At 37.8% G+C, this 11,390-nt stretch overlaps 1 protein-coding gene across 1 annotated transcript in view; it reads left to right on the plus strand.

Moving 5' to 3' along the window:
• The window catches only part of CDH6 (cadherin 6), a 154,309-nt gene extending 143,568 nt beyond the window's left edge, over window positions 1-10,741 (plus strand). The window contains exon 12 of the mRNA XM_040262273.1: window positions 4,736-10,741. Coding sequence (XP_040118207.1) covers window positions 4,736-5,226 — 491 coding nt within the window. The 3' untranslated portion in view covers window positions 5,227-10,741. The remainder of the gene's footprint in view (window positions 1-4,735) is intronic.
• Window positions 10,742-11,390: the final 649 nt, after the last annotated feature.

Below are 11,390 nucleotides of genomic sequence, written 5' to 3' on the forward strand. Positions count from 1 at the left end.
CCTGGAGTTCTCAGAGGCAGACCAGGGAAGCATTTTTTTTTTTAATGGCAATGTAGTAACTTTGAGAAGAGGGAAGGAAGACTTCCATTTCTCCAAGAAGAGAAAGCCTAGGGATCCCTGCTCAAGAGTTTCATATCCCAGGTTGACTCCACTAAGTATCACAGAGCCTTGAAACCTGGCTACAGAACTGTGATTCTCTTTGTCAACTAAGAGTTGGAGGAAGTATTTTAAGATATGAGGATAAATAAAAACTGACAGTTTGCAAAGACAAAACAGTGTTCTAATGGTGTGAGTCTGTAAATGTTGTTTTCCGTGAGAAAGATACGAATATTCTTTTTTGGCTTTAAAAAAAAGAGGTTTTTAAAATTTATTTTTACTTTTTATTTTGTATTGGGGTATAACTGATTAACAATGTTGTGACAGTTTCAGGGGAACAGCAAAGGGACTCAGCTATACACATACCCATTCTCCCTCAAAATCCCCTCCCATTCAGGCTGCCGCATAACATTGAGCACAGTTCCCTGTGTTATACAGGTCCTTGCTGGTTATCCATTTTAAATGTACCAGTGTGTACATGTCGATCTCAAACTCCCTAACTATCCCTTCCCCCCACCATCCCCCCTGGTAAAAGAGGGCATTTTTAGAAGGGCTAAGTCTGGAGGCTGCATCAAATAGAATTCCATGGATCCCTGGTCTATGGAGAAAGAGCTGGTCTTCATCTCATAGAGGTCATACTTCCCTTCTCTCATCATCTACCCACTTTCTCCACCCTCTTATTTTCCTTCTAACCAGCTCCCTATGACCTCTTTTTTCATCTCTTTCCTCCTATGAATTTGCCGTCTCCTCATTACTCCTAATTTGCCTCCGTGTTTCCCACATCTTGTCTAGTCTCTTTGTAACTCTGTACCTAATTAAAAAGGAGAAAATGGGATCTAACCTTTATTAGACTCACATCATGGGCTAGACACTGGACAAGAGGCTTTACAAATGTTTTTCTCACTTAATCCTCAGAACCATCTGGTCTATATTTATCTGCATCTTACATATGAAAGCCGAGGTTCCAGGATGTGAAGCTAAGTCACACAGCTAACAGGTGATAGAACCAAGTTCCAAACCCAGGTTTTTGCCCCCCAGGCCCTGGTGCTTCCACATTGTACCCTACTTTCTTTACAAGCTTATAGAATGCAGTGCAACTTCCACACTGAAAGAGAGCTTGAACTAAAAATGAGACGATTGAACAAATCTGGGCGCCTGTAAGAGGAAGAAAGCGGCGTTGACATAGGAGGAAATCTGCTGTCAAGAAAGTGGATCATGTGGCATCTGTTGTTTTTGTCAATAAAGCAACAGTAAAAACAACCACATCTTGTGCCTCTTTGGTGCTTTTGAGTTGGCATAACTTTCGCGTTGGGCACCATGATATTGCCTCTCTTTTACAGAGAAGGAACCTGACTTAGAAAGGTCAGATTGTTTAATTGAATCTAAATCTGCTCATCGCAGATACCTTGCTCCCTTCTAGTTTTATGACGGGATTTGAACACAAATTGGTCCAAGCCCCAAAATTTCACTGTGGTCCTCTGGCCTCAAGGGGGTAGAGAAAAGGAAAGGGTCAGTTACTGGGAAGACAGCATATTACTTCCTCAGAGTGTTTTTATTCCAAGTGCTTAGAAGTCATACCTTCAGTTTATAAAAGTTAGCTCTGAAAAAAAGACCTTCCTTTTAGATGATTATGCTCTCAAGAATTTCTGTTAGATGTGCATTGGGCCAGTAAGAAAAGACAAGCAATTGTAGCAGTAGGAGAATTAGGCAGTGCACAAATGCCTTTGAATTACTGAACATGCCCTCTGTCTTCTAGACAACTGCACTTTCAGGTGTGCATAGGACTAAAAGACAAGATACAGGCAACTTAAGCTAGGGAAGAATTAGGAAGTGATAAATGCCTGCTATCTTGCCTTAAATGATGGAATGAACCTCTGTCTGTCAGAATGTCTTTCTCTGAGAGACAGTTAGCTTGATTCTATTCTCTATTCTAAAGACTGGCCTTACTTACAGCCCTCTGTTTTGCAAATCTGTGTCACACTGGAAACTAGCGTAAAAGGTAGATTAAGGGACTTCCCTTTAGCTCAGTTGGTAAAGAATCCACCTGCAATGCAGGACATCCCGATTCAATTCCTGCGTTGGGAAGATCGCTGGAGAAGGGATAGGCTACCCACTCCAGTATTCTTGGGCTTCCCTTGTAGCTCAGCTGGTAAAGAATCCACCTGCAATGCAGGAGACCTGGGTTCAGTCCCTGGGTTGGGAAGATCCCCTGGAGAAGGAAAAGGCTACCCACTCCAGTATTCTGGCCTGGAAGAATTCCATGGACTGTATGGTCCATGGGGTCGCAAAGAGTTGGACACGACTGAGTGACTTTTACAGATCTCCTTTGACACGAGGGACTTCTTTGGTGGTCCAGTAGCTAAGACTCCATGCTCCCAATACAGGGGACCCAGGTTCAATCCCTGGTCAGGGAACTAGACCCCCACATGCCACAACTAAGAGTTTGCAAGCCACAAGTAAACATACCGCAACTAAAGACACCACAAGCCACAGTGAAGACTGAAGATCCCGCGTGCTGCAACTAAGGCCTGGCACAACCAAATAAACATTTTTACAAAAAGGTAGATTAAGAGCATCTTTCCACCCAAAACCCTGCAATTTTCCAACCACTTGGACCCCCAGGGCAAAGCAAAGGCATATGGAGCATCCACAGCCCCACTTGACATGGCCCTTCCTACTCCTTTCTCCCCACCGACCCCACACCTCACACACTCCAAACACACCCCACTCCATGGCCTTGCTCCTAGCTCTGTCCTCTCCTCCAGATAGCGCCCTGGATAACTCCTCATCTATCTGTTCAAATGTTAGTTCCTTAATGATGCACTCAACCCCCATACACACACAAAAATATATGCAGCCCCTCAAACATATACAGAAGTCCTTCCCATCCTCCTTACTCTGCCTTACTTTTTCTTATTTATATTGCACTTATCATCTTCTAATAATTTCCTTATTTATTATATACATTGTTTTTTTCTCTTTCCATCCATCCATCCACCACCACCACCACCACCTCTGCCTACTTTATTCAGACAAGACTCTTGATCAATTTTTTTCATTAATACTGCCTAGAACTCTACCTGGCACAGAGTTGGCAATAAATAAATACTTGTTGAATAAACAAAAAATATGAAAGGGATACATGAGGCACCAGGATACTCTCCGGCAGCCAAAGAGAATGTTTATATTTATACAACCACATGCTTGAAAACAGCAGAACTGCATATCCCTGTGAAATAGGCTATAATCCAAACATGCTTCAAAGCATGGTAATTAAGTGTACAAGCTTTTTAGTCTGCCTGACCTGGATTTCAATTATCTGCACACATCACATCTCTTAACCACAATTTCCTTATGTAAAATGGAGTTATAATGATGGTACCTACTTTGTCAAGCCTATTATGATAATTCAACTAGATTCCACATGTAAAGCACTTAGCACAGTGCTTGGCACATAGAACCATCTCAACAGGTAACCAATTATTAATACCATTAACATCTGAAATGTTAAATATATAGATACCTGGGTGTGCATATATCCATTATTAATAGGTAGATATGCCCCTCTACCAAAGCCCATTATTCTATAATTGTTATTGTGATAATTCAATTTTCATGGCTCATAAAAACTGGACCATGTTATGGATGAAAGAGTAAAGAGGTATTACTGGTACTAATCTCCCCTGGACAAACCCAGGTTAACAATGCATTTTCTGCCCCAGATGACTGTTTTCTCTCTAAGCTGTCACTATGTTTTCACTTTCTCATCCATATGCTCATTCGTAGATGTGTCTCTTTACAGGTAGCCAGCTGTGAAGAAACATCAGGAGCTATTTAAATACAGTTCTTTCTTTGCCTCTAATTTGAATTAGGAAAAATCAAAAGAACAAACATTCCGGTCAACAAACTTACAGAATATGAAACTCTGAAAGATTCTCTGTTTTAAGTTCCCACAGAAATATGTTTGTTTTGTTTAGCCTAAGCACAAGTAATCTGGCATGCGTACTATTACCTGTTCCCTTCAAACTGGCTGATCTTGAAGTCCAAAATGGCTTTCTGAATTGTATCTGGGTCTCTCCAGGTGTTATCTGTACTTATATGTAAGAAAGGTATGCAAACATTCACATCTCTACTTTGGGCTTTAAGCTAACTTTACACTTTTCTCGGGGGGGAAAAAAAAAGAAGGCATCAGTGCAAAAGTTATTTTAGAAGAGTTATGCAAACCTTCAACACATCCCTGAAGGTGCCAGCCTTGTGCTTATAAGTAGTTTCAGAGCATTTCAGGTGTTCAGCATAATTTTCACTCTTTTTGCAGTAATCTCACTGTGGTTGAGCTTATTATTTTTTCCCCCTTATCTTGAAACTAGTCTGCCATTTCAAAGCAAAAAGGAACTACTGACAAAACATGAAGGTGTTTTATCCTCTAGTTAAATTCTTAAAAACTTTCTTTCAAATATATAGTTACTCCATTGCGGGGATGGGGGAGAGCCCTGATTTGATCAGGTGCTGAGGCAAGTACAACCTTAAACAAGAGTAGTTTCGTGGAGAACTTTGAAAACTTCACTTTGTATTTCTTCCTGATGTTAATTGGGCGGCAAATTAACTTTCCCTTCCCTTGCTGTTTTGTTTCTGCTTCCAGTGACAGTGGTGTTGTTCGCAGCTCTCAGGCGGCAGCGGAAAAAAGAACCTTTGATCATTTCCAAAGAGGACATCAGAGACAACATTGTCAGTTACAACGACGAAGGAGGCGGAGAGGAGGACACCCAGGCCTTTGATATTGGCACCCTGAGAAATCCCGAAGCCATAGAGGACAGCAAATTGCGCAGGGACATTGTTCCCGAAGCCCTTTTCCTACCCCGACGGACTCCAGCAGCCCGTGATAACACCGACGTCCGAGATTTCATTAACCAAAGGTTAAAGGAGAATGACACGGACCCCACCGCCCCGCCCTACGACTCCCTGGCCACCTACGCCTACGAGGGCGCCGGCTCGGTGGCCGATTCGCTCAGCTCGCTCGAGTCGGTGACCACGGATGGAGACCAAGATTACGACTACCTTAGTGACTGGGGGCCTCGGTTCAAAAAGCTCGCGGATATGTATGGAGGGGTGGACAGTGACAAGGACTCCTAATATGATATGTTGCCTTTTTTTTTTCATTTTTCAATACGACACTGAAAGATGTGAAGTGGCTATTTCTATTTATCCACTGCTTCGTGAAGGGTCCTCTGTTCTATCCGTTCCAAAAGTAAATGGCTGCAGTCCGTGTGGATCCAACGTTAGAGACTTTTTTCTAGTACACTTTTATGAGCTTCTGAGAGGCAAATGTTTATTTTTTAGTGCATCCTGTTAACCATGTCTGCCCAACAGGCGCTGGGCTGCAGGAGAGGATGGGTCATCATCTTTTCCCCTGTACTCTTAGGGCAAGTCTGAAACACAGCTCAATTTCACTGGCCTGGTCTCTTACTACATTGCATTGACTCAAGGTCAGCTGACTGCTCTGTACATTTCACTCGCTAATGGGATGAGGGATTGTGCTTTAATGATAAAAATACAGTTTTAGTAGAAGAAATGAGGGAGGAACCACTGTTCCTGGTGTATCAGCTCACAAAGAGATGATGAACTATATATGGGTGTGTATTTCTGTCACAAAGAATTTAAAATGATATTGCCCATCCTGTTTGTCCTTCGTGATCTTTTTCCAGCACCAATGACTATTCAAAACTTCAAATCCACCAGTGTTTTGAGGTTCTCCTTCCTCTTTAGGAAATGATGCCAATTAAATGGTAATGTTCAAAAAGAACAACCAAAAAAGAAAAAATCTTAATACGACCTCATTTCCTTGCCACTGGTTCATAAGACATGCAAAAGTTTGCTGTCACATCATATAAAGGGAAAGGAAAAATAGCTAATAGATGTTAACAAAGGAAATATTTAGCATATTTTAAAGTTTGGTTTACCAAATGTATCATGGATCACTTGGAATTATTTCAGCCATCAGTAGGCTAATTACAAATAAGTCTAATCATTTAAAAAGTTCTTGAAGGAACTTTTCTGAGACAAAGTTTAACTCCTTGTCTGTAGTTGTCAGTATTATTCTAATATACTTGAAAGTAGCAGTGTGAAGTACAATAACTCATATGCTTCAGATACTTCTTACACAATTAAGTTGCATTAGTAAAATTAGATTAAATGAAACTCAGATCCCTCTCTCAGAGTTAAATGGGGAGGTAAGAGCCAGTCACACTTGAACTTGACACCCTGTCCTTCACAGTCGAGAATATCCATATATTTATATAATGTGATATAGATGAATACTGAAATCATGGTGAAAACCTACATATTATATGTTTGGAAGACGCTATCAAAGGGAAAACTTGGATTCCCTACAACAAGGGTGTTTAAGATTGTAATTAAAATGATAGTTGACTTTCAAAAGCATTAAAATTTTTTCATTGTTTTTAGCTTTGTTTCCATGGCAACACTGCCATCCTTGTCTTTGAACTAATGATAAAGTAATGGTCTCAAACTACAAACAGAAAAGTAATGTACAATCCATCGAATCCATTATTTCTCTAATTATGCAATTAGCGTCATAGTTATTATCCAGAGGACCCAACTGAACTGAACTAATCCTTTTGGCAGGTTCAAATCATTTATTTCATATGCTGTTCTAATGATTTTTGTCATTAGAATCTTACATTGTGCAGTCATCAGAAATTTCCAAAGTACTGTAATGAAAACATCATTTTGAAAACTTAAAAAAAAAAACAAAAACAGGTTCTGTATGTATATAATATGTACTTAAGAATATGCTGACTTCAATTCGTAGTCTTAGGGATTTATTTTCAATTAATGTTAATTTTCTGCAGATAATCTTAGTGTCATTTCCATTTGGGGATAATGTCATATCAACACATATTTTCTGTTTGGAAACACACTGTTGTTTTGTTAAGTATTAAATAGATGTATTACCCAGGAAGTAAAGACAGCATCTTTAAAATAAGAGAAATATAGTATTTGGGGCTACCCAATTAGAATGAAAAATTGTTACAACCATATTATTCCTTGTGTTTCCTGAATGGATGGACTTCCCTGTATACTAACAAGTATTTTATGCTTGGACCATTTCTTGCTTACAAGTTTCTCTTTCCTAGTTCTTCATACACACACAGACACACACACACACAGATGGATGCAAATAAAGGACTACAGGAGGGCTTCACTGTAAAGAATCAGTATATATCATAGTCACAGGTAAGTGTTGAAAAAAGATAGCTTAGTAAAGTTAATTAATAAAAACCAGTTACTTATAGCAATAGAACAGCACCTTAATCACACAACTTACTGTAAAAAGAGCTCTCTATCCTCATGTTTCATGTTATGTAATAAATTATATCAAGAGAGATAGTCCTGTAAAAAGAAAAATATCATCAGAAGTCTTCCTTTTGAACTTTTGGCATTAATTGGAATGTCTGCGGGTTGATGCCAGCAACTTCAAAGTTTAGGGGTAAAATTTACATTCTCCTCATATAAGTGAAAGTAAGAAGTTCTGTAGTGGGATTTCTGAGGTGTGATTGGAAGGTATCTTATACAGTTATACCAAGAACGGGTTAATATGACTAACTATTTAAATAACTAGTAAATCTCTTACCACAAAACCTGATGATGAGGTGAACCTCTAAGAAAGAGAGTGAATTGAGACTGAAGCTGAATATTTTGCATTAGGGTCCTATAAATGTCAAGGTTGAATGATATTTTCCTAAAATGAATGCTGTCTGACATCATGGAAACAATAAGAACCATAGTCTCATCATTCTGTGCTGGTTGCACTTCCTTCCACTAAGCTATCAGGTCGAGGACCCAGGTCAGACATGAATGATTACTGGAGAAAGCATTAGTTTTCAGTTCAATTTTTACATTGTCTCTGTCCTAGTATTAGCTGTTTGCCATGAGAAAGAGGGAAGGAGATTGGAGAGAGGTAAAGTTTTAATATTTGCTTTAATCACAAAGAACCTAAAGTTCATTAACTATAGGGAGATTACTTTTGTGGGTTGTTTCAAGGACTTTGAGGCCCTTCTCACATTATTTTTCACCCTCTGATTCAAAAGGGAAAGTTTCTTCAAATCACTGAGATATTCCCTAGAATAAGCTGAAATTTTAAAAACATTAATCTATTGTGCATAAATTTAAAGCCCCTCCACTTCATGGCATGTTCTGAAAGACCTGGAAAATATTCATTCCCAAATAAAAAACTAAATTGAAAAATGAGAAGGAGAATTGAAAATGGTTCCGCAGAGCCTTGAGAAAGGGGATTCGGACCCAGAAAATGTATGTTTTTGTAAGAACTTTCTTAGGTTTACAGTCTAGATGCATAAAGGTTTGGATACAAATTTGGATACAAATTGACTCCTCAGATGGAATAAAATCTGCTGATTCAATTCTCAATATAAAAATTTTGGTTTGATATTCATTTTCAGCTCCCAAAAAGTTGTACAAGAGCTCTTATAAATTGAATCTCTCCCTTAGAAGGAGCCAAATTTTACAGATCCATATTAACTTAGAATGCTTTCATTACTTTCATTTGAGGTAATTTTTAAATTTAGATATTTAAGTAATACATAGATTTGAGATGTTTGATTTGCTGAGCAATACCTTATATCAAATGCTTTGCCTTGAAATGATTATTTCATTGGCGATAATCACATATAAACTACGAATTGGGCATTCCTCAATTTTATACACTTGAGGACCATTTTTTTAAAAGTATGCAGTTGAAAGGAAAGAGAAAGCTAATTCCTGAGCCCAAACTAAATATTTAAAGCAGGTACAACTAAACTCAATTTTCCTCAGGAACTGAACTAACCAACAAATTATTTTGTCATAGTCACTAGTGTTGAAGCAGTGTAATTACTTTGGAAAAACACTAGAAAGTCATGATCTCCACTATTTTGAAAGGTATCCTCTGAAAAGAATCATTTTAGTGTAATTTTATGCTTTTTTTGTTTTTATATAGATGAAATGCTTTTTAATTATGACAGGAGATTAAAACTCTAAGCTGTCTACTATGTTTACGTTAACACTACAACCAAGACTCCTTTATAAGATTATAAGAGTGGAAAGATTAAGAGTTAGTGTGTGGGTCTTCCAGAAAATAAACTATTTCCTAAGGTCTGACAAGTAGCTTTCTTTTGTAGAGGATACAAAATTACAGTATGGTCTCCCTAAAAGTTCAATGATTCTTACGGTTGCAGAATTTTTAATATCCCTTTGGCATCTTTATGGAACAATTTTCTAAAGGGATAATTCTCTACTAAAAAATATTAGACCCTGACCATATTTAACACAGAGAGAAATGCCTTGGACTCACACACTTGTTAAAAGTTAATAAAGAAATAGTTCATTTTTAAAGCCAGGAGTTTATGGTCTCTGCATCGTCAATTTAATTTAAGCATTGCTGAGACAATCTTTAATCTCCTCCCCATTTGGTAATACCTTATTTATGATGCATTTTCAGTTTTTAATTTGGGGGAAACATTTGCCCAACAGAGCCAGCAGATGAAAGTGCCGAAAGGAGGTCAAATGGAAACAAAGCCTATTACCCACTGTATTTCAGACAGGACCAGGCACTTAGCCGAAGAGCCACTGGGTTATTAGATTAATTTCGAAAGAGCTTTTACAAGTTGCTTAATTCCATTTTTTTAAAAACCCATGGACCACAAACTCAAATTTCTCCTCAAATGGGGTTAATTTGACAAATGAGGCATGGACCCAGCGTTGTGGAAAAAGCATTCCACTATAATGAGATCTTGGTCTTTCTTGCAAGACTACACTATTTATGTAAATATGTCTAGAGGCACCTACTATAAGCTTTTAGTTTTCTATGATCTATTAGTTTAGTGTTTATTAAGGAATCATATGTATAGAATTACTAGGCATTCAGGAGAAATGCTGTGTAGCAAATGTAAAAATGATCTGTTCGGGAGAAACATAGGAGCGCTTTCAAACCACTGTACTATTTTGTGATTATTTTCCTTGCTTTGAAAGTAAACTGCGTAAGAATAGGATTTATAATAAATGCTATGGGCGTCTTCAGTAGTACCAAGCTAAGGCAATTTGGCAGTCTCCTACTGTGATGTGTGATTTAAAATCCCCCAAATAAAAGCTTTTTGGTATTGATTGTTTTTAATTAAAAATACTCCCAAATATAAATTGAAGCTGATGCCACCCTCGAAGATTTACCGCCTGGAGTCCTCAGTTCATATGGTTTTTCTCGGTGTCGTTCATGTCTCTGGCAATGAGAACACCTGGTGGAAACAATCATTGCTCAGCTTTCATCCACATTTCCAGCTTGGGAGATTTTTCATAACTTCACAGATTACATGAGAAACTTTTCTGTATTAGAAGAATGGGGTTGAGACAATTACCTTTTTAGCTCAGTGTGGCGGGACCATTCGTTGTAGTCAAATGGCAAATACACGCTCCTTGAAATAGCTTCTTTTATTTTCCTTTGTTTTCTTGGAAGTATAAATTTAAAAAGAATGCAATTTAAAAAGTGATTTCTCACAAAGAGTAAATATGCCTTTTGCAAATCAATTTTTGTAACAAGTTATTTATATGATATTACTTAATAAACTGGTTTTTTTTTTCTAACTTGTTTTTTTTTCAATTCTCTCAAACTATTGTTTGTAATCAGAGATCTTTTAAATGTACATCCTGATACACACTTTATCCTTCCAAATCTGCTGTTTTAACCTCTGAGAGCTAACTAAAGCCAACTTACTCTATGATAATTAGCTTGTAAACAATAGTTTCTCCCAACCAGCAACCTGTATCATTGGCACAGTCCTGCAGACTTCTTACTGCTGGGACATCAAGAATTCTACTATTACTTATAAAATTACTGTATTACAAAGAAACTCGTTCATCTTCATGGAAATTGCTTTAGATAAAAAAGACAGTTCTATATTTTTGCCCATCCCATATCTCCATCCTTTATTTCACTCACATAAAAACAATTGCCTACAGGTTTCTGATTTAAAAAGAAACAGTAAGAGTCACACCAGAGGGGACTAAGAATAAAATCCTTCCAGCATTCTGATACCATGAGTAAATAAAATGTTTTTAGCATATTCAGATGTATAATATTTTATATGCTTGTTCTTTTTTAAGCCGCCTCCTATTTCTACAGAGGCAGTTTTGTAATTTTTTAATGGGGAGAATTGAATCCATAGCTTTGCAAAGGAAACTTCCATGTATTCATTCATTTGCTCAATATTCAGTAGGCATGCCACTGT

The sequence above is a fragment of the Oryx dammah genome, unplaced genomic scaffold (genome assembly GCF_014754425.2).
Source record: "Oryx dammah isolate SB20612 unplaced genomic scaffold, SCBI_Odam_1.1 HiC_scaffold_20, whole genome shotgun sequence".
In the NCBI taxonomy this organism is placed as follows: Eukaryota; Metazoa; Chordata; class Mammalia; order Artiodactyla; family Bovidae; genus Oryx; species Oryx dammah.